The sequence below is a fragment of the Phyllostomus hastatus genome, unplaced genomic scaffold, assembly GCF_019186645.2.
Source record: "Phyllostomus hastatus isolate PE091 unplaced genomic scaffold, TTU_PhHast_1.1 phas_scaffold_182, whole genome shotgun sequence".
Classification (NCBI taxonomy): Eukaryota; Metazoa; Chordata; class Mammalia; order Chiroptera; family Phyllostomidae; genus Phyllostomus; species Phyllostomus hastatus.
This window is the reverse complement of record NW_025334013.1, coordinates 16,546,444-16,573,952: the sequence shown is the minus strand read 5'-3', so window position 1 is coordinate 16,573,952 and position 27,509 is coordinate 16,546,444. Positions and strand designations below refer to the sequence as shown.

The window sequence follows — 27,509 nt, the reverse complement described above, 5'->3', positions numbered from 1 at the left end:
TTCTGGCCTCCCTGCCTCAGGTTTCCTCCTTTAGATCCATCTTCTGTGCATCAGCCAGAGGGATGGTTCCAACCACAAATCTACCCCCATACCCTTCTACCCTTCAAACGCTTCCCTCTGCCCACGGGAAAAAGTCCAGCTCCTCGGCCTGACAATTGAGGTCCTTGTGATCTTAGCCTCCTCTCCTTTGGACTTCTCAGATCCTTAAAGGAGACCCTGAGCCACTGCACATGCTGTTCCCTCTCACTAGATAATTCACTGCTTGTCTATCCTTCGAGGCTCAGCTCACCCACTCTCTCCTCTGACAGGCCTTTCCTGAGGTTGCTTCGCCAGTCCCTTGCCCCTATTAAGCTGTACTTGTCACACTGCCCAGTAGCTATTCTCACATCTCTTCCCCCACTGTAGCCTGAGCCATGTGAAGTCAGGGCCTGAGTCTGTCTTGTTCACCATCAACCCCATCATGGCTGGCATACAGTAGGGACCAGATACATATCTGTTGGATAAATGAAGAAAGATGGGACAAAATGCTTGGAGAAGTGCTAAGTTCCTTGTCATCAGACATGTGGAAGCCACAGTGAGAAAAGCACCCATTCTGCTAAAACCTTCCTCTCCAGGAGGCCCTCCAGAACTAACTCTCCACCCACCCACCCCCCCACAAAAACTGGCCAAAATATCAAGATTTACCAAGCTTCCTCCCAGAAGCCCCTTCCTTGGCTTCTTACAAGGAAAAAAGGGACTGAGTAGGTATACGGCTCAGCCCATATGCCAGGTGAGTACACTGAGGCCTGGCAGTAGAGTAACTAGAGCAGTTTCCCACACTTGCCCCTGACCTGTGGGCGCTGTCACCTCTGCTCTGCCAGATCATCTCCACCTCATTTTTGCTGGGTCAGATTCTTTACCCATGACGTGAATGAGCCTGATGTTTTTGGTCTTTCCAGTGGGCTGGAAGATGCCTGGGGCAGGGGTCCTGACTTTTCTATTGTGGCCTTAACCACCCACTCAGCCCCACCCCCTCACCCAGACACAAAGAGCCCATAGAGCCCCAAAGTGGGAGAGTCAGGCAGAACAAGATGGGGACAAAGAGTCAGAGATCCACCCATACGCCTGCCCACACACCTGGGCCTGCCAGAGACCTGGCCACCCCTGCATCTCAAGGTGCCCCCAACTCCCTGCATCCCCCCTATACCAGCTCAAGACAAATCAGACAAGGGACACACCCTTGGGTGTACGGGATGTGAACTCAGTGTCAAAGTAGAAGGTGTCATCAGGTTGTGCCACAGCTGGCTTGAAGGGTGGCTTGATCTCTCGACGGTACAGCTTCTGCAAAATGGAGTGGGCATTCAGTTCACTACGGCACCCCCACAGCCTGCCAGAAGCCCCATGAAGGAGGAGGTGATAGGCTTGGAGCAGTCTACACAGACAGGGGCACAATTGCTCACCCTCCCAAGGCCAGCCCTTGCCTTATAGGCCATGCTGTCACTCTGTTTCACACCTAAGGCCTTCATCAGTAAAAGCCCCTCCCACCACAACTGAAACCCTGATGGGGTGGCAGACATACTCACATTCCAGTCAATGGTGGAGTAGAAGATATGCCGCTTGATTTCCTCTGCCCCATCAGGGCCGGACCCTGAAAGAGCCCAGATGAGGGGTCTGCAGATAGTTCGAACTCCAGACACCACCGAGCAGCCTCACTGGTCTGAGACCAGCAGCTGGAGCAGTCCATTGGGAGCAAGGGGGGTAAGCTTATCCTGCCCCAAATCCACCCAGCCATCACTCTAAGGCCTTTTGCCCACTCAGCATTTTCCACTCTCTGGGGCCTCTTATCATCAAGCTCCAACATACTGATAAAAGAAGGAAGGCTCAGAGAGGTTAAGCAACATGTCCAAGGCCACACAGGATAGAGCCTGAACTTGTTCCAAGATATGCTGAGGGCCTCTACCTCCCTCCCATGCCAGGCCTCATCTCTGTTATTCTTATCCCACTGGCCATGTCAGTCACCAGACAGGCTCTTTTTCCATTCAACCCCAAGGACCTGGTTCATGGCTCATTTGAACACAGGAGCCAAGACATATTGAGCAACTAGTACACACCAGACACATTCATGTGATTTCATTTACTCAGCAAAGCTTGAGGTCATCCTATCCCACAAAGATGAGGACCTGGTGCACCAGGAGGTGAAGTCAACTGCCTTGGGTCACTTAGTTCATAAAAGGCACTCATTCATTCAACAAATATTTATGGAGGGACTACTGCATGTCAAGCAGTGGGGGGACCTGACATGGGTCTGGGATTAGGACCTGAGCCTTCTGACTCCTGAGCTCATGCTCTTCCTCTTGTGCCAACAGCCTTGGCAGAGGAGCTATGTGGGGCCTCTGTCCTTGTCCCCAGGGGAAGTGGAGATGACTCAGTTCCTGCCCTCCCCCCTATACACAGGTCACCCCACTGCCCCAAACACCACACATGGAGCCAGAAAGCAGGATGGCCAGCGGCATTGTCTGCCCACACAAAGGACAACGGTCCCTTTCAGCCCCAGATGTGGCCCCGTGGCCTGGGCTGCAGCTGTATCCCGCTCCCCTCCCAAGCTGGGGTTGCTTACCGAGCCGATTTGCAGGATTCCGCTTGAACAGGGCCCGCAGGAGGCTCTGGGCTTCCGTGCTCAGAAACTGGGGCATGCCTAGCTTTGCCCTGAAACAGCCCCCGGGTCTCATCAGGGCCAAGCTCTGCCCCTGAGACCCCATTTCCCCTCCCACTTCTGTCCAGGTCTAGTTTCCAGCTCAGTCCTGACAAGCCATCCACTAACTCACCTTCTGGGATTCCCCTCCTACAGGCCCTGATGGATGAACAAGGGGTCTTAGAATGCTTTACCCAGAGGAGTGTTCCATTAATGGAAGAATCTGAGGCAGGTATAGGGTAATATTCTGGACACTCAAACTAGGCCCTGAGGGGACTCTAAGGTGTCAGGGAAGGGCTGATGCTTACTTCAGAATCAGTGTCATGGTCTCCTTTCGGTCCTTCCCCTGGAAGGGCAGGGAGCCTGTCAGCATCTCAAACTGCAGAAGACAAGAGTCTATTCAGGCTTTGGTCCCCATCTTCTATGACCCCCACCTCCTCCCACCAGGCCACTTAGCTCCATTCCCAGGATTCTTGCTGGCCTGCTGGAGGTTCACCCGAATCAAAAATTGATTCCCCCTCCCCTCTGTTAGAACACCAGGAGTAAGAAGTAGTAAGGGCCCAAAGCTGGGGAGGGGCCTGGGCCCAGTCCCAGGCTGGGGGCACCCCAGGTGGGTACAAGCCTAAAATTCTTCCAAGGAAGGAAACTGCAGCTGGGTAGAAGATGAGACCAGCTTGGCTATGAGAGGAAAAGAGAGCCTTAGAAACCATTAGTCCCCTGATTGTATGTATGAGGAAACTGAGGCCTGAGGCCTGGGTTAGACACGTTACCCCTTCCTGGGCACTCACCATCAACACCCCATAGGACCACCAATCTGCACTGTGGGTGTGGCCCTGGCGGTTGACGACCTCAGGGGCCATGTACTCCACCGTCCCACAAAAGGAATAGGCCTTCTTCTCGTGGTCAATGGCCTCCTTGCTCAGGCCAAAGTCTGCAGCAAAGAGGGGAAGAGGGTACATCTTCAGGACCCGCCAACCTTCTTTGCCACCATACCCTGCACAGCCAGCCTCCCTGCCCAGAGGCCTGAGGGCATTACCCTCAGGACATTCAGGAGTAAACTTAGGCCCAGAGAGGCTCGGTAACTTGCACAAGGTTACACAATGGGAAGCTGGGGTTCAAACCCAGACTATTCCAAGTCTGGGACCTCAGCTTTTGACCACTTCTGAGTGCCTGGCACAGACCCTCAGGAAGAACGGATCCCTCAGCACTCAGCCAAGGCCCATCAAGAGCCCATCCTGCCCTTTCCTGGGACTGGAGGGAGCGGGTGCCCTTCACTCACCGGTGAGTTTGATGTGGCCCTCCTCATCCAGAAGGATGCTGTAATGGAGAGAGGGGAGTCAGGGCCCCTCAGCTGTGGCTCCTTGATGGGTTTTCGTGACACCATGGGGGCTGTGGGGGTTGGCCCAGCCCAGGGAAGATGATCTACCCAGATGCATCTAATGAATGGGTGGGTGAAGCAGGGTGGTGGCAGTGTCATGCAGGTGTATTTACTATCTTCTTTGCTAATCTTTGAAATACTGTGTGAGGTAGGTACTATTATAGTTGTATTTTAACAATGGGGAAACTAAGGCTCAAGGAGGTTAAGGAACTCCCATGGTAACAGAGCTAGTAGGTGATAGAGACAAGGTTTGAATTCAAGTCTAACTCTAAAGCCAGATCTCCTTCCAACTTAGCACCTGCCCCTGGCTCCCAAGTTACCATTTAAGGATATTTACATGTTAAGGAAAATTCTAGAGAGGCCATATCAAGGAATGACCTTTAAAATGGTAGCATCTCAGGTATCATACTGGATTAGCAAAAAGGTAAGCAACACACTTTCATGGAGGTACCTGGCCCTTGGTAATGGTAACACTAGTGATTAGGTAGCCCCCCAAGGTAAGCCTGCCACCACCACTCCACTGTACCCACCCATTCATGGGGCAGCCCAAGAGAGAAAGATTTTCTTGGGGAGAGTCACAATCACCCTCACTGGTGCACCCCTGTCCTAGAAAAAGGCCCCAAGGCCTGCCTCTGTACTCCCCAGGGAGGCCAGGGGGAGGCTGGAGCTTCACTCACTTCTCAGGCTTGAGGTCTCTGTAAATGATGCCCAGGCTATGCAGGTGGTCTAGGCCCAAAGCCAGTTCAGCCAAGTAAAACTTCACGTCCTCCTCTGTGAACATAACCTGCAATAGGCAGGAGGAGGCTTCAGCTGGGATTGCCTCTCCTTCAGGAGCTGGGGCACTGGGCAGTCAGCAGCTTCCTAGTCCTGAGGGTCCAACTTGAGGAGGACCCTTAGATACTCCAGTGTCATCCACCCTACTCTTTATAAAAGGGTTTGAGATGTGAAATGACTAATATACTTGTCACCCATTGTGGCATTGCTTAGAAATAGCGTAAGATTGGAAACAGCCCAAGGACTGAGGAGTAGAAGATGGAATAATTGCCTCTCCCTGCATGACGGAGTGCTAGGCAGCCATAAACTACAGAAAGGAGTTTCCCCATGTTCTGATATGGATTGATCTCTCAGATATACTGCCTTGAAAAAGAGCATGGTACAGAACAGTATCACAGAATAGTACTTTCTTTGCAAAAATGTGGGGGTTGGGCCCTGGCTGGTGTGGCTCAGTGGGTTGAGTGCCAGCCTGTGAATCAAAAGGTTGCCAGTTCAATTCTCAGTCAGGGCACATGCCTGGGTTGTGGGTCAGGTCCCCAGTTAGTGATGTGCGAGAGGCAACCAATCGACATATCTCTCGCACATCACTGTTGCTCTCCCTCTTGTTCTCCATCCATTCCCTTCTCTCTAAAATAAATAAAATCTTTTTTAAAAATGTAGGGGTTGAGATTCAGAACATATATAAGAATGGTGTATATTTCCAGAGACATGGGAAGCTTAAACAAAAAACAAATAAAAATGTTTACCTATGTGGGGGTAGAGGGGATTGGGGTGGGCTGAAGACATCTCAATGATCTTTTTTAATTATATAAATATATTACCTATTCAAACATTAAAATAGCATTTAAAAAATTTTTTTAAGTTTAGTTCTCTTCTAAAGTTTGAATTGTATTAATGGTCCCACTTTTATATCTAGCTCAAATTCTTTTAGGTCAGTTAAAAATCCTTTTGATTAGCACATGGGATATAACATTAAAGTATCTAGCTTTTGGGGTGGATTTGGGCTTCTCCCCATCCTCATGGCCCTGCCCAAGGAAGCCCTGGAAGAATGGAGGTGGAGAGGTGATAGCCACCCTTAGCTCCAGCATCACAGTGGCATCAGATCCAAGGCCTGATCCTCCTTGACCCATCTTAGGGGAAACTCTCAAAGTCTTTGAGAGTGTGAACTCTGTCCCAGGGTAGGTTCCTAGGTCAGGGACTGCTGCACAGGCCTGGGTGGTTCCAGGTCCAGGCCACAGTGGACATAGCATTCACAGGGCCCTGGAATGGGAGGAATTGTCCTTTCAACTTCATCCTGGGACCCTCTGGTAGTAGGTTGCCACCTCACCTCTTTGGAGAGCCGTGTGAAGAGGTCTCCGCCACGTAGGAAGTCCAGAATAAGGTAGAGCTTGCCCTCAGTCTGGAAGGCTGAGAAGAGGGGAAAAGGCAATGGTAGGGCCAGCTGACCCCTGACCCTCTGTCTCCAGCTCCTTTGGCTTGCCAGGTGGGCAATGTACAGGGAAGACAGCAGCCCATAGGCAAGGGCAAAGGCTGGCAGGTAGGGTGGTAACTCAGGGAGGGTGTGCAGTCTCACCATAGTGCAGCTTCACCACAAATGGGTGGTTCACATCAGCCAGGATGTCTCTCTCCATCTTGGTGCGAACACGGTCACGCACTGGCCAGAGGAGAAAGGAGGTAGTCAAGAGTCTGGTCACTCCCAAACCCTGGCTGAGAAGAGTTCTCTTGTCTGCCTGCTACTCACACTTCATGGCAATGCCCAGGGCTGGGCCCTTGGTGCCCTGCCCATCCCTCTGGCCCCATCTCGGGCCATTTAGCCCAGTCAGTCTGAGCAACCTGTTCTTCTGTGTGCCCGCAGCCTCCTTTGCCCCAGGGCTCCCTCAGGATGCCTTCACAAGCCCTCTCTCAATCTGGCAAGATAAAAATCCCCAATTCCAGTCTGGAGGCTGGTGAGAACAGTCACTTAGGGAGCTACTTATAAAGGCAGATTCCTGGGGCATCAAATTCAAACTCATAGGTCTGAGCAGACATACTTTTTTTTCTTTTTTTTTAAAGAATAAAAGTCCTGTCCTGACTGGTATGGCTCAGTTGGTTGGAGCGTTGTCCTGCAAACCAAGGGGTCATGGGTTTGATTCCCAGTCAGGGCATGTGCCTGGATTGCAGGTTTGGTCCCTGGTCAAGATGTGTACAAGAGGCCAATGAACGACGTTTCTCTCTCACATTGATGTTTCTCTCCCTCTGTTTTGCCCTTCCTTCCCCGTCCCTAAAAATGAATAAAAATATTTTTTTTAAAAAAAGAATAAGTCCCTAAGAAAGTCTGATCATCAGCAATTCCTTCCTTAACTTAGTTTAGGCCTCACCTCCTCCAGGAAGTCTTCCTTAACCCTGCCTAGCTAAGTTAGGGCCCTCTCCCCTACAGTGCTCTGCTTCTCCCTCTATTTTAATAGTTTTGTTTCCCTCACCAAACATGTCAGGGACCGTGCTGGAGTTAACTATTCCAGTCACTGTTTCCCAAATACTGCATGCCTTATATTTTCAAACCACTCCTATGATTTTGTCAAGGCAAACAGTTGCTCCTTCCTGGGGTACCCTTCCTTTCCTATTTTCAGTCTGGAGAACTCCCAATTCATCCTGCAAGGCATTGTTTGACTGGTTACTCCTTATATGAGCCTATTCCCTGGGAGTCTGCACCCTCTCTTCCCCAGAGCTCCCCAGTCACAGCACTGACTGCACTGCACTACAGGGTCTGCTCAGCCTTTCCAGTCCCAGCCTGGGAGCCCTTCAAAGCAGGGACCAAGTCTCTTCATCCTTCTCTTCCCCTGTGGCTCCCATCATTACTCCTGGGGAATGACTCTCACCCCTAGCAGGCTGGCCTTGGGAAATCAAAGCTACCTTACCCCATGGACAGCCCTTTGTGGGCCTGTTCTCAGCCATCCCTTACCCTGCACCCCACCTTACCACGAAGACAGGGTCCGTTCACAAGAATGGACCTGTAACATCCCCAAGGCCAACATTTCCAATTTTCCCCACCTCACCCTAGCCCAGGCCCACTCTACCTGGTCAGTGGCTATACTGGCTCCCAGGCTAATTAGAGTCACTGCCCAGCCCAAAGCCTACTACCAGCTACCCCCATGCCCTTCCTAAGTCCTGGAATTATAGACCTGGGCTTGGGCTCCCTTCTGAACTTTGCCATCCTCCTCCGTGGCCCTGCTTTGACTCACCCTCTCCTACCTGCCCAGCTGCCTCACATCCTTCTCTACTCTGAGAGGTCTCCCTCTGACTCTCCTAACATCATGAAGCACTATGCTGACTGCAGGCCTCTGCCCAGGCAACCTGACACCTGATGGGCCCCACCACAAACACACACCCTCCTTCTAGATATTCACCTTCAGCTACAGTCATTGGCACTTGGTGTGGGGGGTGGGGGTGGGGATGCAATTAACCCCAGAAGTCTTTTCCTCTGAATGGACCCTGTCTTTGCCATACGGTGGGATGCAGGGTAAGGGGTGGCTGAGAAAAGGCCTGTTTATCCACCTTCAGACCAGGAGCTCCTGGAGACAGAGCTATGTCTTCTATCAGACACAAGGCCCTGGAGAACTGGGCTGTCTCCCTTGATCCTGTGCCCAGCCTGGGCTCTGCATGTGGAAGTGCTCTCCACTTACCTTTCAGTGTTGCCTTTTTCAGTACCTTCATGGCATACAGGTGCCCACTGTCAGGCCGTGTCACCTTCCGTACCAGGAAGACCTAAGAAGGCAGTTGGGGGAAAAGCAGAGAAGAAGCTGGGGTCGGGGCTGAGCCCATCAGCTCCCATCCTCCAAATCCCAGAATGAACTCTAACTTCCCTGCACCCCACGTTGACTTTTTGTCTTCCCTGGGTACTAAGGTGACCTCTTGTCCTACCCTCAGACCCATCAACCCTCGCCCTCTGATCCTTTGAACCCTAAGGTGTCCCCTCACTCCCACCTCTGACATAACCAGTGCTGCCCTCCCAGCTGTGGGCTCAAGACTCACTTTGCCAAAGGATCCCTGGCCCAGAACCTTGAGCAGCTCAAAATGGGATGGATCGGCCTTCTCAGAGCCAGCCTTGACATGATGCGTGATGGAGATCTCCTTGAGGACACCCTCATCCTGATGGACAGATAGAGCTGGTGAGTATGGTGAGCCCCATCTGGGTCAGATGGGGCATATCCCCCTTCCAAGTCCACTCCCACCAGACATCAGCAGACAGGGCCCTGCAGGCCCTGACAGGGACAGCCTCCAAGTTCATCAATACCAAAGGGCTTCAAAGGCCAGGGAGGGTCAAACTATCAAGGTGCCAGGTGAGGTAAGGCACTGCTCCTATTGCTTCAGCCTGTTTGGGCCCAAGGGGATGTGCAGGCACAGCCAGGCTGGCCAGGCTGAGCCAACCGCAGTCTCTGGCTAAGCCCCAGAAACCTGCCTCAGGTCCTCCCCTCCCCCTGCTGTAAAGGTTTTGGTTTTGCCACAATAGGAAGTAGGGCTTGTTCTCATATTGGGGAGGCAGAGCTGGGTTTTTGTCCCTGAACAGGATGGGTGACAGGATCCCTCCAGCCAAAAGGACAGGGCTGAGATGCATAGAGACCCACAAGTCACCTGAGACTCCCCAACCAACCGAGTAAGTGCCAGTCTGGGATGGGCAGGAGCTAAGGCCAAAGGCTCAAGGCCTCACCCTTCAAAAGTTCTTTCATACAAATCTACTAGAAACCCCTCACCAGGTCATAGTTGTTCTAGAACCCTTCTACCCTCCCTCCAATCTGTCCATGTTATCCTGGAGCCCTAAATTGCCTCCTCACTTCCCCAGGAAGCAAGTCTGGGCAGAGTCCAACCACCCAGCAGGGCCAGGTCTGGGCTAGGAGAGCCCAAAGCCAGCTGAGGCCAAATTGGCTGCCCAGGCACCTGCTCCAAGGGCCACAGCCAGGCCAACTCATCTGGGCACACTCACCGAGTCCCGCCTGGGGCCAGAGCCAGGGCCAGGGGCAGGCAGAGAGATCTGGCTGATCCTGGGCCGCTGCTTCCTGGGCAGCCAGGGGAGCAGGGCCCAGAGCCGCAGACGGGGCGGCTTGGGATCCTGCTCCATCCGCCCAGCAGGGCCAAGGCACCATGGCAGGAGCAGGCAGCCTCCGGGGCTGCCTCAGAGGTGGCCAGGCCCAAGGCGGATGTGCAGGTTGAGGGCGGGGGCTGGGCCCAGGCCGCCAATCACTCAGGGCCTGTGGTTTCCTCGCTCCAGGCCTACACCCTTACCACGTTCCCTTCCTCTCTCTTCCCCCTCCCCATCGCCTGAGGGCTGCCCTCTGGCCCTCCACCCCCATCGTCCCTGTGGGCCTGCAAAGGGAAAGCCCCATGGCAACTCAGCTGCTGAGGAGCAGATAGGTACCCAATAGGCAGAGACAGGCACCCAACATGTAGAAAGAGATAAAGAGGGACACCCAACAGGCAGAGGCAGGCACCCAACATGTGAAGGCAGATAAAGAGGGACATCCAGTATGTAGAGGCAGGCACCCAACAGGTGAAAACTGATGAATGTGGGCAGATGTAGAGGCCAGAAGGCAAATATGCCCAAAGGGTAGGGATGGATAGAGACACCAACCCAACCGGATAGGCAGAAGAAGAATACATATCCAATAAGCAGAAGCAGGAGAGGACTCACGTCTAACAGGCAGAGGCAGATGGGGACACATTCAACAGGCAAAGATAGATGGGGACATGTGTCCAACTGACAAACACAGAAGGGGACATGAACCCAACAGGCAGAAGCAGATGGGGACGTATATCTAACAGGTGGAGACAGATGGGGACATGTACTCAACAGGTAGAAACAGAAGGGGACATGAACCAACAGACGCCTAACACATGACATGTACTCAACAGGTGAAGACAGGCCCTCATCAAGGAGTAACAGACAGGAGCCCAATAACAGAGGCAGATGGGCAGCAGGCAGAGATAGCCGGTCAGTGAGACCCAAGTAGATAGACAGGTACCCAGGGCAGACACACAGGCAGGAAAGACATAGATACCTAGGAAGTCAGACCCTGAACTCGAAGGCAGAGTTCTGGTTCTTGCTGGTCTGCCTAGGGGTGGGAAAAGAGGTGAGAGGATGAGGCCTGAAAACCCCTAGCACTTGGGAGAATAGTCCACCATTTGTGGCAAACCCATCTCTAAGGTCCTCCACTTCTGAGGGGGGCCCAGAAATAAAAGAGTGGGCAAGAGGGACATCTAAGTGCAAACTGATGACTTTGACTCTAATCTAAATATCCTAAAGACTTACGCCCACTTCAGGAAGAGAAAACTGAGACTCAAGGGACAGTGACTCACCCAGGCTCAAAGTAAAGTGGTGGCAGAACCCAAGTCCTTCCCCTGGTTATTGCCGGGCCTGCAGCTGGCAGGCCTCAAGTGCTAGGAAAGGGTGGGTAGGTAAGTCACCCATCCAAGCCTGCCCCCTCCCTCTGTACTAGGGTCAGTCCAGGGACTTCCCATTCCAGGTCTTGACCCTCAGAGACACAGCCAAATCTTCAGGGCACCCTGAACAGCCACAAAAAGCTACAAGCTAATCAGGCCTGTGTGTAGCACAGGGTCACAGGTGATAAGGTACCGATGCAATGGTGGGACAGGCAGAAAGCTACACGGCAACCCCTCTCCACCCCACCCTGAGGTCTGAGCTTCCATTTGCTTATCTGTCTGTGACTGAGAACACTCCTAGCGACAGAGGCAGTCACCCGGAAACCCCAGGGGACAGAGCTACCCCCATAGCCATTCCTTGCCCAGAGTCATGGTGACAGACACTGCTGGAGGCAGGCCAACCCTCTGCTCACCTTTCTGGGACAGGAGAGTGAGTCTTTTTCACACTTAAGGAAATCTGCCGGGGTCTGCATGGTGGGGCTCAAGTCGGTGGCCACAGTGCCCCATTGCTCCTTTTACTTCTGCTTTTTCAGCCTTCCCAACCAAAAGGCAGGGTCCCTGACACCCTCCTTCTCACTTCCCCTTCTGCAGGGAGGAGGGACACAAGATGGGTCAGGCTCCCTTGCTGAGGAGGGGACTATAGACCCCAAGCCCATGATTGTGGGGTAGGGGAGGGATACACTCCTCCTGTCTCCTCTGATCCTAAGGAGGGAAGACTAGAACACAGAGTCACAGCGATGAAGTGCTGACAGCGGGCATGCGGCATCTGCGAACATGCCTTAAGAAAATGAGAAGCAGAAGTCAGCCAGCCATGAGCTCTGACTACCCTGGACCCAAAGAGTAGACACTCCTTACCCCATAGTGACTGTCCTATGGCCCACCCAAAGTGACAGCCCATAGAGCAGGCACCACCACACCCAGACCTGTCCTGAAGAGCCTGACAGTCCAGGGCCCTGGGATGGGCAAGGGGGCTGAAGGCCCTGGCCAGGAACCACAGAGCTCTGAGATGAGGAGCAGGTAGCCTTGGGCAGGGGTTGACCAGGCCCAGCCCCCTTCCATGTGACCTCGCTGCATCACTCACACCAGTATACCCACAGGAACTGACACACACACAAATACACCAGGCCGATGATCGGAAATCATTTCCACACACATCCCCTATGTGGAAACACACGCCCCCGCATACACACGGACTTCCCCTTCTAGTCCTCAGAGGGCCTCCAATAGCAGGCTGATGATGGCCTGCCAGGGTTATAAAAGATGCCTCCTTAGACTGGGGTTTCTCATTGCACCCCAGCTTCTTCAGGCAGGAGTTTGGAGGCTGGGACAGCCTGGGACCCCCTAACCCTTGAACCCCTGAGAAGCAGAGGAAGATTCTCTGTGGCTAACAGGGCACAGGAAGGGGCAATAAGAAGGAAAAAGTCTCAAAGCTGCCTTCACTGAAGGGTATGTGCAGGGCCCATGAGGCCTCTGGGTGGCAGAAGGGTGAGGACAGGCACCAGACCACATCCCCTGGTCCCTGCCCCATTCCCCCCTTTAGATACTTCCTCTTATTTACTTCCTCCCACAAGGCAGCTGGGAGAGAAGACCAGAGCCCCCTGCCTGATCCCTTGTCCCTAGGGTTCTTAACCTGGGCCTTCCTCCACCAGCCACGGTCCAAGTCCAACTGCCAATCTCTGGCCCTAACAAATAGCAATAGCCCCTTCCCCAGCTGGCAGCACCTGTGGGCTCTCCCAGGTGCTGTCCCTCTAATAGGACAGATATCTACAGACATGTCTCCCAGCACGCCTCTGGGCAGGTGAGGAGGGGTCCACAGTTCCCAAGCATCCTTGATGGGGGAGCTGGCCTCAAGCACTAGGTCAGGACTGGCATGGAGTGACAATGAGAAACGTCTCCTATTATTGAGCCATTCATTGCATGAGGCCATTCTTTCCTTCAACTGTTGATGGTATGGATTCTGCCAGGCCCTATGTCTTGGCCCCATTTCAGAGATAAGGAAACTAGACTCAGAGATAAAATGACTTGTCCAAGGCTGCATGGCTAGAAAGTGGGAGGGCTAAGAGCAAAATCAAAGTCTGTTTGCTTCCAAAGCCTACAGATACTCCTAAGCATTTTATTATTGCCCTCCTTGCAAGGCCAGCCAGACAGTGTCCCAGCTGGACATCACTCACAGCTACTGGCCCTCTGCTTTGTCCTCCAGGCCAGGAAGCAGACACTAGGAAGCACACACGTTAAGGCAGATGCCAGCCTTGACCTCAGGTAGCTCCAAAAAATCAATACATAACAAAACACAATTGAGCAGAGACAGAGCTACAGTCAGGGGCTGTGGGTACCCAGAGGCTGTAACTATCTGCATAGGGTGAGGTCCAAGTACCTTCCAGAGAGGGGGCAGTCTAGCTAGACCCTGAGGAAGAACAGGTGTTGGCCAAACAGAAAGCAGAAAAAAGACACTTCATGTAGAGAGACCAGGGTGAACAAGAGGTTTAAGGCTACAAGTCCAGGCTGGGAAGTTAAGAACTGTCCATTCACTAGCTGAGCGCTCCCAGGCAAACTCTCTCCCTGCCTAAGCCTCAGTTTCCTCCTCTGTAAAACAGAGGTTAAAATGAGATCTTGTTTCTAGAAGCAAAATGGGCTACAGGGGCAAAGGGGCATAGTAAACAGAATTTCTATCTGGATTAGTGGGCAGTCTTACTGCTGCAGTGTCTCCTCTGGGCAGATGGAAAGGACACAACCCAGCCACAGCGTCCCAGGTGCTGGGAGGGTGGGCTAGCCTGCCCTAGCCAGTCCAGGGGAAGTTCCCTACAACACCTGAGGCTACCCGAAGTCCACAGTCACATCCTGCCTGAGCTCCAGCCAGGGGAGCAAGAGGGATCCGGGAGGGATCAGGGTTTCATAAACAGGAAGAGAGGAGGGGAGGGGGGAGAAGCTCAGCTCTCAAAATAGACCTACAGGCACTTCAAAGGGTCCAGCTCCGGAGATAGCCAGGGGAGGGGGCCTGGGGTGCCCAGTCTACCCCCAGGAAGGAAGGGAGGGTAAATGGAACCCCACTGTGCCTGAGGATACCAGGTGCACCCTAGGTACTGAAAAGATCCAGGGAGCTCTCACCCTAGACTGCTATCTGCACTACGGCTGCTAACCCCAAATCCCCCTTTCTGCTTGAAACAAATAAACAAGTTTTGAACACCAACGCTGTACCTCACACCTTGTTATATATTTTTTTAAGATTTTATTTATTTATTTTTAGAGAGGGAAGGGAGGGAGAAAGAGAGAGAGGGAGAGAAACTTCAATGTGCAGTTGCTGGGGGCCGTGGCCTGCAACCCAGGCATGTGCCCTGACTGGGAATCGAACCTGCGATGCTTTGGTTCACAGCCCGCGCTCAATCCACTGAGCTACGCCAGCCAGGTCAGATTCTTTAATTTATACGCATCCCATGCCCACCTCCATGCTTCCCTCCGGGTAGCCCTGAAGGATGGACTCAGTTCTACAGAAAAAGCATCTGAGCTTCAGAGGAGCAAACCACTCACCCAAGGTTATGAGGCAAACAGGAAAGAGGGGAAGGATTCTGAACTCAGAACACCTGCCTCCCAAGTCCCCCTCCCACCTCTTCTCCAGGTGGAATATGCACTTTTCTCTCGAGCTGCCCAAATCCTGCCTTTCAAGGCCCTGCCAAATACCAGCTCTATAGGGAAGATGGCCTGGTGCCCTGCAGCCTTTCCCAGTGTTTCTTCCTCTGCCAGTAACCATCCATCTGGTCCACGCTCAGATGCCACTAGCAGGGTTCCCCAGGACATGCTCACATCATCACGCCACGGAGAGAAATGTAGCCATGGAAGGTGGTGTATTTCTGTGACCAATATGGGGCCTGGCACAGAATGGAAGTTCTATGTGCCCATAGTCATCTTCTCCCCCATCACAGTGCCCCCCACATAGCTTTCCTGTCTCCACCTGCACCCCTGGGAGCCCCCTGAGGGTGGGGATATTGCTTTCATTTTGTGGTTCCTAGTGCCACAGCAGGGTGCACTGAAGGTCTGAGGAAGCAAAAGATAAACCAGCCCTTTGCCAGCTCATTCCAGTATACAAAGTGATGAGGTCCTGACCACAGGCTGAGCGCCCCCTAGTGTGTTGGGCCCAGAAGTGAGCATTGGGGATACTGTGCAGTTCTGGGAAAACGGAGAAGGTAGATGAATAAATTCCTAGGAATGGTGGAACTTGGGGGTCACAGGAACCCAATATTCCTCCTCTTCAGCACTGAGTGTTCCCTGGGCTGGGAGGAATGGGCTCTGTGGTCAAACAAGCCCTGACTCCTCTGCCCACCAGCTATGTGACTGTGGACCTCAATTTTCTCATCTTATAAAATGGGAATAATAACAATTTCTACCTCTAGGGGTATTGTGAGAACTAAAGGGAAAGCTCCTGGTGTGGTGCCAGGTGTGTGTTAAGCTCTTTTTCTTCTTTAATGTGGCAGTTGAGGCTCTCACCATCCCACTCATTCCTGGCCTCATCTCCCCTACCCCAAAATTTTCTTCTTTAGAACAGGAGTCACAGGCTTGGGGGATCAAATGTAGGTTACCTGACCGGGTAAGCTCCTGTCTTCTCTCAACCAGCCCCTCTAGCTTTAGATAAGAAGCTGTACTTACCACCAGCTTCCCCCAAAGCTGCCACCCCCAGAACCTTAGCTGAAGATATGTACATACTAGTTCTTCACTGGGGACCTATAGCGCCTTCATTTTTGTTACCAGGCAACTAGGGGCATCTACTGTGTGGGAGGAGATTCTGTAGACATGGGGCCAAGCAAACCAAGGGGCCCAATCCCCACCACTTGCCTGGCTTCTGGTGGCCCAAGGTTGCCATAGTAACCAACAGAAGCGCAGGTAGGAGCCTACTTCTCTTACCCAGCCCTACCCCAGGCAGCTCAGCAACCTTATCTTAGGAGGCTGAGTCAAGACAAACATGGGGACCAACCCTGGGTCTATCTCAAAGGTTGAGCTTATGGCTGGTCTAGTGCCCAGGCAGGCCCATGCTTGGAAGGTGTGACTACTGGTAGGAAGTGGAGTTGAACCAGACACTGGGATATTCATGCTGCTGATGCTGAAGTCACTGTTTGCCAGGCAGTTACTATTTCATATGTCCTTCCCATCACTTCTATGAAGTAGGCACTGTTATCCCCAATTTACAGATGAGGAAACTGAGACTCAGAAAGCAGAAGAGCTTCTGGTAAAATGGTGAGGGTAGAGCCAGGACTTGAACCCAGGTCTGCTTTATTCACACTCTGCCTGCCTAGGTGGCTTCCAAAGCCTCTTCACAGCCAGCAACTCCGTGACCTCACACAATTGAGTGTGGGAGGAACCCAGGGGAAGCAGAGACAGCAGGGGTGAGGGACCAGCCTCATGTTGGGAGCTGGGAGCCCTGGGAAATAGCCTGTGTGCCCATCAGGTCCCCTCCAGCATCACATGCCCGGATGATTTCAGGCCCTTGTCAGGCCCAGATGACCTGAGCCTCTCCCATCACTCCTTCAGCCCTCTCCTTATAGCTAGCCAAGCCACCAACAGTAAATAAACTAAGGAAGTGTCTTAGCCTGGGTGATAGGTAACTGTACTTCTAACATGAATTCTGCTTCTGACCCTGCAGTCTGGACTGCAGTCCTCTCACCTAAGAACAGGAAGGGTTGAGCAAGTGATCTCCATGCACAGGGTTGCCTTGAGGGTTAGCTAGAACCAGAAAAGGAAGGCTGAGCTGGGAAAGGGGCAAGAGGCCAGGGCCCTCACACCCAGGTGAGTCGAGGGCAGGCCTCCATGGCCATGTAAACAGTGCCCCCTCCCCCACAATCCCTAGGCCAGGGTTCTAGCCCTAGTCCTCACCTTGGATGGCTGAAGTCCAGCTTCTTCCCCTGAGGCCTGTCCATTCTAGAAAAGAGAAGAGAGATTAGGGAACATTGTCAGAGTTTACCAGCGTGGGACAGAGCAAAGACAGACCCTGTGAGGCACCCTATCTTCCGCTGTTCCCAGTAACCAGGGAGGCCATGGAGGTGGGACAGGAGTTTGAGGTGGGTCTGCCACCTCCACTTGTACAGTGCGGGAGCAGGTATCAAGCCCTCCTGCAACAGCCTCTCACCACCCAGGCAGTGCATTTCCCGATACTCCCTCACTCAGCTCTCTGCTGGGCAAAGAAGACTATCTTTGAAGACTACCTATCTTTGAAGACTGAGCTCAAATGTCACCTCCTCCCAATAAAGAAAGAATATGTGTGGCTCCCAGCTCTGCCAGAGACAAACTGTGTGACTTTGTGATAACTAATAGACTGTAAGTAGCCTCAGTTTCATGACCTGTGACATGGGGATAATTACAGCCACTTCCCAGAGATGCTGCAAGTGTGGAAAAACAGTCTGGGTAAGTGTCCAGCCCAGAGACGGTGGCTACCCTGGCCTTGCCTCCTCTGGGACCCTTGCCCAGCCAGACAGAATTGCTGTTGGCCCACTATGCCCTGCAGGCCACTATGCACTGTACCACTAGTCACATTGCAGGAACTATTTACACACACACTTGCCCTTCCGAATAAAGGGAGCCCTGGAAGGGTAGAGATTACAGCTCCGTGCTAACAGCTGCTCTCTTCCGAGCCCCTGTCATACGCCAGGCACTGGGCTCAGTGCCTCACACCTGTGGCATCACTAAATCCTCATGACCTGGGAGGAAGGACCTAGCCTTACGACAGAGAGAGAAACTGAGGCTGAGGGGCCTAGTAATGACACCTAAGGTCACACAACTGATAAGTGGGGATTCAAATTCTGGTCTCAGGAGGTGCTCCTGAGGTGCTCAAAACACCCAGGAGGTGCTCAAAAAAGTTCTGCTAAACAGCAACCCACACCCCAGTCAGGGGAACAACTTGCAGAGGAGTGGGCACTAGGCCCTATCTCTGGGAAGTCCTGCTTTTTCCAGTCCCCAGACTTCACACTCAGGTGGACATTATTCATCCTGGGGTAGCCCAAACCCAGTCCATCCCTTTCCCATGTGATACAAGGTGACTAACTTAATTTATCTGGACCTTGGGGAGCTGAAAGGAGGTGTCCCTACCCGTCCTGGCACAACAAGAGTGTGGTAAGGCAAACAGAGACTCCTAACAGCTAGGCTGGGAAGATACAGCCTAGGGCAGGTCAGGACTTTGGAGCCAGAGGCTGGGTCCAGAGGGCAGCTGTGGCTTTGCTTGGCGGCAGCAGGCACAGCTGTGTTCTGCCCATTACGTAATCTCTCTGCCCCTGGAACAGCTCCCCCCTGCTGCTCCCAGGACATCCTGCCCTCTGAGCCCCTTTAATGCCCCTAATCCTCCCCAGGGTCAGTGTTCTGCAGGCCCCCCGCCCCATACACACATACACATATATGTTGTCACTTCTCAGCAGCCTAAGGAGAAAGGCCAGGTTGATCAGAGCCTGGGGGAAGAAAGGGTGCATTTGTAGTCTGAGCTTCACTTCACCCAACATTCTAAACTCTTTTTTGTTTTTTAGAAAGGAGATGGGAGAGAGAAACATCAATGTGTGGCTGTCTCTCATGCGCCCCCTAATGGTGACCTGGCCGGCAACCCAGGCAAGCTCCCTGACTGGGAATCAAACTGGTGACCCTTTTGTTCACAGGCCAGTACTCAACCTACTGAGTCACACCAGCCAGGGCAACTTTCTAAACTCTTGACAAAATTCCCACAGATGCTCTCAAGAGCCTACACACCAGCCCCACACTCCAGCCTTCCCCTATCCCAAACTCTCATCCTTCCTAAAACTCAACTGTGATCATTGCACTTGAGTCACTCCCTCACTACTTACTGAGAACCTGGTATGCATCAGGCCCTAAAACCTTCCGTGACTTCCCACTGCCTGCAGAATACAGTCCCAGCTCCTTGGCATGGCATTCAAAGCCATCGTCTCTGACTGCCCAACAGAAGTGATTAAGAAGAATGTGGGTTCTGGCCCTGGTCAGTGTGGCTCGATTAGTTGGAGTGTCATCCTAGGTACTGAAAGGTCATGAGTTTGGTCTCTGGTCTGGGTATATACAAGATGCACCCAATCGACGTTTTTCTCTCACATCGATATTTCTCTCCTTCCCTCCCTTCCCCTCTCTCTAAAATCAATAAGCATGTCCTCAGGTGAGGATTAAAAAAAAAGAATGTGAGTCATGGAACCTAACCTTGTGGATTCAAATTCTAGCTTCTATCACCTGTATGATCCTGAGGTTACTTCATTTCACAGGGCTTCAGTCCTCATCTGTGAAATGGGGATAAAAGTAATGTACCTCTTCAGGTGGCTATAAGCAAAAAAGTAGTCTATAAATATACACACCTAGCAAGTACTAGGCCCACATACAACAGACATTATTATTATTGGGCCCTGTTCTTAAGCTAAACTGGACAACCTGAAACCCTGAACAACCACTTTATTTCATATCCTTAAACATTTGCATGATGGCTCATTCCTTCTACCAAGAAAACCCTTCCTGCCTTGTCACCTTGGCAAACTCCTGGTCTTCTTCAAATATAATCTCTTCTGTCCACACAGCCTCAAGTCCCTCCCTCCTTCCTCTGGGCCCCACAGCACTGAGGAACCCTCAGGTTAACTCAGGAAGGAGCCCGGGCTTGTCTGTCATCATGTCCTTGGCACCCAGCTCAAGCTCAACCCAGCAAAGAGAGCAGGGAGGCCAGAGCAGGGTCTATGACTCCCATTTTTCAGACAAGGCTCAGAGAGCAAAGGGATTTACCTGAAGTCCCTCAGCTAGCAGGGAAGAGTCATAGGGCCATAACACAAAGTCTTGCGGTTGTAAGCCTAAATCCCTGATGGGGGAGGGGAGGCAGTGGGTGTACCAAGAGGTGTGGGCTTACTGAAAAGTGTCCTGGATAATTCAGGGGACCCCACAGGCCCTGTGTGGCTGCCTCCAATCCCAGGGTCTCTGCCTTGGGTGCCATCCTTATGTAACCCTACACCTGTTAAGAGCTGATGCGTAAAGTCTCTAGCAGGGGGTGGGAGGTGGGAGCGAATGACAACCCTGGAAAAAAGACCGTGAGTACAAAAAAGGATCACAGGTGAGCTTGCTCCTCAGAGCCAGGGTCCTGGGAAGATAGGGTTCATTTGTCCTTCTAACCTGACTGCTACTTGGATGGAGGAAAGAACACGGCTCTGCAGCCATGAAGACACAGCCACTAATACTAGCTGTGCCAACCACTCACTTTGACCTTGAGTTTATCACATCATGTCTCTGAGTCTCAGTTTCTTCATCTGTCTTGTACACAGCTGCATCCTGCTACTTGGAATAGCACTTGTCACATGATAAGTACTCAATAAATTTTTGATGAATGAATGAATGAATGAATGGAAGGGGACAATGATGCTGACATTGCAGGATACTGAATGATGGACCTCATCTGGAGTCTAGTACAGGAAGGGCCCTTCAGCTTCTTAGAAGGTGGAGACCCACTCTCCTCATTCTTTTTCAAAGAGCCCTGTTCATGGGGACAGCAGCCCAGGGCCCCCACACCACTGTGCCCCTTCCCTAGAAGTCAGAGGTAAGTTCCAACAGGCATCCTTCCCTTCTACCCAAGCAGCTCTGTTTTGGGAAGAGAGGCAGGCCCAGGGCATTGTCTAGAGAAGCCAGGCAGCAGATGGACAAGGACAGCACATGCCCCGCAGGCAGGAAGTGGCCCCAGGAGCTGGGTTCAGAGCCCAGCATTGGCAGCCCTGCACACTGCTGAAGGCTGGGGGCCAGGTGCCACGGCTGGCTGGCACCACTCATCCTCAGCAAAGGCTGGACAAGGGCCCTTTGGGACGAGGAGTCTGCCAACATCCGGAGCCTCTCTTGGAGTACCTTCCACCTAGGTCAGTTTGATCCCAACCCTTCCCCATCCTTAAGCCTTCGCCAACATGAGAGACCTGGGTTCCAATACTGACTCTGATATTACTTCTCACAGGCCTATTCTCCAAGTTCAGTTGTCTCATATGAAAATGGGGGTAATAAAATTGGGGTAACAATCCCTACCTTGAGAAGTTATGAGAATTATTTTATTTAAATAAGGTGACACAGGTGAAGCAGGGTGGGTAGCACATAGTAAAGCTCTGTACAAAGTAGGGCCACGCCTGGGGACAAGGTTACAGATTTCAGCAAGGCCAGGGAAGGCCCAAGCAGAATCCTCACCCACACTTCCAATGAGTTTGCTCCACCTGGACCACACCCTGAGCCAGGCCCTGCCTCCCAGCAGCCAGTTTTCAGCAGCGTCATTGGGAGTCCAGATCCCAGGCCTCTGCCAAATGCCCCCGCCAGTCCCTTGTCTGCCTCCTTCCCGGCCAGGAGCCAGCAGCAGTGCCTATACCTGCAGGTCAGGCTGCTGTATCACTTACATGTCACCTGGGCTAAGAACAGCGAGGCCCTGTTCTCCAGTGAGAACAGCCCAACCTGTGCCCTGGCTGCCCCATGGCTCCTGTTACCCAAACAATAACACCCAGTTGCCTGGCGCCTCCATGGAGTGGGGGCAGGGGAGAATGGGCAGCAGTACCCAGGGCTCTGTACCCTCTCATATCCATGAAGCAGAGGCCAGAAGTCAACCCTGGCCACTGAAGAAACAGAGGCCCAGAGAGGTTAAGGACTGACTAAGGGTCACACAGCAGTTCCAAGGTGAAGTTCTGAAGAAATCATGCCTCCTCCCCAATCCTAGGAATTAAGCAAGTCTTTTCCTCTCACAGAGTTTAAGTGCAGTTCTACTCAAGACTGAGTTGAGTTTCCTATTTATACCTGGCCTCCAGATTAAGCTAGCAGGGCCCTGCCCCAGGATTCCTTAAAGGGAAGCAGGAAGTAGTTCCTTGGACTGGGAATCAAACTCCGGGGTGTCTGCCCTCCCTACCTCCAAGGTAAGTCCTTGGGTGAAGTTCCTCCCTGGCCTCTCCCAATCTACCTACCTCTAGAGAGGCCTATGTTGCAGGGACATGCCAGGGCAGAGTAATCCACCTCAGAGCTCCCCCCACCTTCAGGCCCTAGTAACCTAGTCCTGGGGGCAGAGGGTAAGTGGGGATAGGGGCTGCAGAGGGCAGTGTTTCTCACCTCAGAAGAGGGTGAGTCAGCGAGAGAGAACCTCTAAGAGCATGCAGGGCCTGTAAAAACCCCATGGCAGGAGTCCCAGAGCAATTTACTCCAAATTGCGCCTTCAGGTTGGTTACCTAATCCTGCCTCGCCCACCCTCCAATAGCCAGTGTCAGCCATGACCATCCCTTTAAAGAGGCAGCACACCTTGGATGCTAGGGACCAAGGGTCCTCACTCTGATCTCAACCCGAGACCCTAAGAGACAGGGCCCTTGGTGGTTGCCCCAGGTAAGAGAAGGCAGAAAAGGGGACCTGAGAAGAGGAGACCTAGGCAGAGGCTAAGGGCCCTAACCAGGAGAAAATCACCTTGGCTCCCAGGCTCACTGAGGTTTCCACACACTCCCTGCATAAACCCCACATCCCCTTTGGAAAGGGAGTATCACCTGCCTTCTTCCCAGCAAGAGGCTGAGAGGAAATTTTTTTGACCTGCTCCAGGGGCTTGACCTTGACCCTGGGGGTCAAAGGGTACAGGAAGAACTGGCCTTCTGCATGCTTAGGGCCTGGCACCATAAAATTCTCTGAGGAAGGCAGGAGCGGCTTCTGGGAGAGGCTAGGCTGACAGAAACCAAACTACCCAGGGTCCCAGCCCTTCTATGGGAGGGGGCACCAGAAGGTAGCAGGCACCAAAGTCCAGCACCTCTCCAGGAATAATCTTCACAAGGTCGAAGGGCTTGTTCCCACTCTCTTCTCCATAGTCTGGGACAGAGAACACAGGTGCCCTCTGGCCCTAGCCTCGGGGTAAAGAAAACCAAGAGTTTCAGTCCCAGACCAGCAGTAGCACCCCACATTCCACAACTGCCAAGGGTAAAAGGGGACAATCTTTCTAGGGTCAGCGGCGGAGAAGCAGGGAGCTTTTGGAGCAGTACGCTAGGAGACGTCAAGAAGTGGGTGTCCATGACCCTTGTCTCGTAGAATTCCAGACATCGGACACCCCAGCCCTGCCCGTCTGAGCTAATAGAGGAAGCCCCGACAGCTCCCGGCATGGGTCTAGGTGTGCGGGATGAGGGAGGCCAGCGCTCAGCGCCCCACCGGATCCCTTCTCCGGACTAAGCGGGTTCTCGGCGCTTGGCGGAACTGTCCCTCGCACAGACAAACCCGGGGCAGAAGGGGGTGGAGCTGAAGAAGGGGCAAGAGATCGGAGGGCCCTCGCAGACAGGAGTGGCGCCGCAAGCCGCCCCGCCCCAGTGGGGATCCAGGATCGCCGGCAGCCGGCGCCGGTCCCCCACCCCGCTAGCTCACCTCCGGGTCCAGCGGCACCAGCTCCATGAGCGGCCAGGGCTCCTTGAGCTGAGCGAGCGGCATCGCGCCGCCCCCGGGCCGCTCGCGCTCCTCCGGCGGGCGGGGCCGGGACGCGCCGCCTCCGGGGATCCCGGGTCCCCGGTTCTGCGCCCCCGCGCCCCTGCCTTTCCCTCCCTGAGACCCCCTCGCTCCGGCTGGGCCGTCCGCACCGACACAGCCGCCACCGCCGCAGCCGCCGCGGCACTCGCACTTCGGCTCCGTCATCCGGCGCCGCCGCGCCCATTGGCTACCTGCGTGAGGGGCGGGGCCGCAGAAACCCCGCCCCAGTCCTCGCGGCAGGACATTCGCGGTGGGACCCCCGCCTGGGTAGCAGGGGATCGCTGACGGCTACTTCACCTCAAACCCCTAGCCCTGCGTTCTGCTCCGCCTGCAAGTCCTCCTGACTCCTCCCTCCCAAACCTCGTTCCCCCCCAACCCCACTTCACCACCACCCCCGGCCCGGCCGCGCCAGGTCCACCGCTCTCTCCCCCACTCAGCTCATTTGGAATCGCTTTCTAGGTGTGCCTTGTCCCCAAAGGGGGAGGGAATCCCCCAGCTTCCCCCCCCCTCCGCGCCCCCCCCGCCCCGACACATCGAAAGTCCCAGGCCTGATTCTGGCTTGAAAGGAGCCTGGGCCCTACTCCCCTGAGGCCTTTCCTCAGGAGCCTTTAGGGATCCACCCTACGAAAGTCAACACTGGGATCCCGTGGGGATCTCATAGATCCATCCCCAGGTAAGTTCTAACACAGTTACCACCATCAGAACCCACAGTTTCCCCAAAGTGACTTCTTAATATGCATTTTTTTTGCAACCTGTGCTTGAGGGGAGCTCATTTCAAGCCAAGTCTCTCCAGAATCTTTCAGCTGCAGGCACAGATCTGGGCTGATTTGGACTCACAGCTCCTCTGAGCAGGGCAGGGACTAGGCTCCCAGGATAGACAACACTTGGGCTGCACTTGGAGTAAAAGAGCCATTCTCCCTGCATAGATTCAGCCTCCACCTAAAGAGGTGTTAGGGGTCCAGGTGTGATAAGATTTATTCACACATGGATGAATGGAGGGATGAGCTTGCAGGTTCATGGTGGGGAAGACTGGATGTTTACAAAGCTGTTCAGGGGGATGGAGAGGGTTGTTTATCAAAAGCCTTCTGTGAACCAGCCTCCACCAACGTGTAATTTCCTTGAATCCTCACCACCATTTAGTTGACAAATCATAAAACGGCCTCAGAAAGATGAGATGACCTACCCAAGGTCACACACAGAGCAGGTCAAGAACAGATTAGGACTTTAAAAAATTAAAGTGGATGAGGATTTCTCCTAAATCCAGAGTTCCCCTCATTCCTTGTTCCCAGGGCAGTACCTCAGCTGTTGAAGTGAATTGAGTTTTCAGCAGAAAAGCCTTTGGAACCCAGTAAATCTGGACTTGAATCCCAGGTCTGTCACCTCCTTCACATTGGAAAACTCATTTTATGTCTCTAAACCTCAGTTCCTTATCTGTAAAAGGGGAATTATAATCCCAAACTTTCAGGTATATGCTGAGGACTAAATTCATTTTAATTCAATAAATATTAATGGCTACATATTACATGCCAGGCCCTCTTCCTGAGCGTATATCATAAGCCAGGCCTACTTGTAGATGCTGAGGAATAAACAAAACAAGGTCCCTGCTCTCATGGAGTTCACATTCAGTCTGGTGTGATTAAATAATTACAGCTAACACTAATATAGCACTTACTATGGACTAGGCACTGTTCTAAGCATTTTACCTGTATAACTTCATTTAACCCTCCTAACACTATGAGGTTGGCGCTGTGATTATTGCTGATGTGCCAACAAAAACTGAGGTAGAGAAATCTATCGTCTCTTTCTCTGGGGCCCTCCAAGGTTACACACCTGGAAAATGGCAGAGCTGAGAGACAACCCTGCAGTGTGGGCCCAGATTTTGTTCTCTTGTTCACTCACTCTCCACCTTCCTGATGAAAAAGTGAGGACTAAACCCAAGGTGGCCTAGACTAGAGTTGGCAGCCGCTATTAACATCAGTGTTGGTATCACCCAGTTCAGTTGCCCCAAACCACCTTGTGATGCCCCAACTGCCACTGCTCAGGGCTAACATTGTAATATTTGGACATAATTGTTGTTTATCTAAAATTCAAAATTACCTGTGTACTCTGTATTTTGATTTACTGAATCTAGTAATCCTAATCAGGGCTCAGAACAGATTGCAGACAGGTACCAAGTATCTGGCTGCAAGCCAGATTGAAATTAGATTTAGGAAGAGACACTGAAACCCAGAGAATAAGGGCAAATGACTTGGCTAGGGAGATGAATGAGAGTGGAGAAAGTGAGGGGAAAGCAAGAATGATTTTTACCTTCCATCCACCCCTATCCTGAGGCCTCTAGTCCTCTCTTTTCCATCTTACAGAAAAGGATTTTCTATCAAGTATCTCATCTCAATTTAAGGACTGAGTAGTGATTGTGTTTTCCTATGAATTACTTTTACTTCCTGTGGCCCCTCACCCAAGAGTATTGGAAAGACAGTGGGTCATGATGAAAAAAGGGGATCCAGAGCACACCCAAGCCCTGCCTGGGGAGCTTGTGCAGGTCAGCTTGCCCATCTGTGTTGTAGGGACAGCAGTCACTCAGTAGAGAGCTATAGAGACCAAACCACAGTCTGTAATGTGCTGATCCTGCATCCTGAGCTCATAGTTTTTCCTCTATTTTTCTCTATGCTTCAACCACAGGGCCTTTGCACATGCTGTTCCCTATACTTAAAACCATCTTCCCTCTTCCACAGGCCAACCTGTCTTCACAATCACTTCCTCCAGGACACATTCCCTTACCTCCCTGTTGTACACACTCATAGCAATGGATACTTCTTAGCACTTCAGCACTCCTCTATCTGAAACCCTCCTATGGTTCCCCCATCACTCCTCAAAACTTTATGAGTGTTTACATGATTTGATTAACATCTGCCTCTTCGATTACATAGTAAATTCCGAGAGGGCAGCAGTCACATTTGTTTTCTTGACTCTTCATTGTCTTTCTGGCATCTGACACACTGCCTGGCACATAGTAGGTACTTAAATAAGCTAAGTCATATGTCCAACATCACCTAACTACAAAATGGTGCATTCAGGACTTAGACCCAGGCATTTTAACCTCATGCTCTGAAATGCTACACTCTGAGTAGTGGATAAATGCTAGCTATTATTATTATTAATAATAATGGGGTTAGTAAAACGGGCTGTTCTGGGCGGTCGCTTGAGGTGTTAAATAAGTGTGACTCATGAATGTGAAAGGGCTTTGCTGGACCCAACTGAGATTATTTATTATTCTGTACCCAGTTGAAGAGATCATTCTGGCATGGAACAGGGTGCTGTACTGACAGGGGCTAAGAGCCAGGGCATACGCTTGCTATAATATTCAATAACACAGGTTCTAGATGAGCCCTGCCCCAGGGAGAGAGGGGAGGGTCTACCATCATTCTTTCTTGACCTTTCATGTAGAGGAGGGTCTTAGCACATGTGTCTCCTTGGCAGTAAATGGAACAGGATGAGGGGAATAATCATAATAGTAGCTACCTTTCACAAAGTGCCAGAACTTAGCTAAGTATTTAAATAATAAATAATCACCAACTATGAGGGCTTATCGAAAGAGAAATATATGGCCTGCCTAGAGCTGAGTGTTTTACAGGCAAGAACTCATGAAATCATCCCAATAATACGATGAGACAGAAATTATTGTCCCTATTTTCTGGATGAGAAAATTGAGGCTCCAAGATGGGTAGGATTGCCTATGATCAGACAGCTATAAAGTATCGCAGCTGGACTGGGAACCCAGTTCTCTCAGACTCAATTACTTCACCACACTGTAAGCCCAGAAGGGGGTGCAGAGCC

At 52.3% G+C, this 27,509-nt stretch overlaps 1 protein-coding gene across 3 annotated transcripts in view; it reads right to left on the bottom strand.

Annotated features, from left to right (window-relative positions):
- Positions 1-23,841, bottom strand: part of RPS6KA1 (ribosomal protein S6 kinase A1) — a 38,307-nt gene extending 14,466 nt beyond the window's left edge. The window contains exons 1-13 of one of the 3 annotated variants that reach the window (XM_045858984.1): positions 23,577-23,841; positions 17,094-17,138; positions 8,832-8,948; positions 8,483-8,564; positions 6,397-6,477; positions 6,151-6,230; positions 4,727-4,833; positions 3,951-3,988; positions 3,460-3,602; positions 2,980-3,050; positions 2,597-2,685; positions 1,563-1,627; positions 1,218-1,320 (exon numbers count right to left, since the gene is read on the bottom strand). In XM_045858984.1, coding sequence (XP_045714940.1) covers positions 1,218-1,320; positions 1,563-1,627; positions 2,597-2,685; positions 2,980-3,050; positions 3,460-3,602; positions 3,951-3,988; positions 4,727-4,833; positions 6,151-6,230; positions 6,397-6,477; positions 8,483-8,564; positions 8,832-8,948; positions 17,094-17,138; positions 23,577-23,840 — 1,285 coding nt within the window. In that variant the 5' untranslated portion in view covers position 23,841. Of the gene's footprint in view, positions 1-1,217; positions 1,321-1,562; positions 1,628-2,596; positions 2,686-2,979; positions 3,051-3,459; positions 3,603-3,950; positions 3,989-4,726; positions 4,834-6,150; positions 6,231-6,396; positions 6,478-8,482; positions 8,565-8,831; positions 8,949-9,780; positions 9,992-11,647; positions 11,774-17,093; positions 17,139-23,576 lie in introns of those variants that run through there. The other 2 variants (XM_045858986.1, XM_045858985.1) reach the window with 2 other exon arrangements.
- Positions 23,842-27,509: the final 3,668 nt, after the last annotated feature.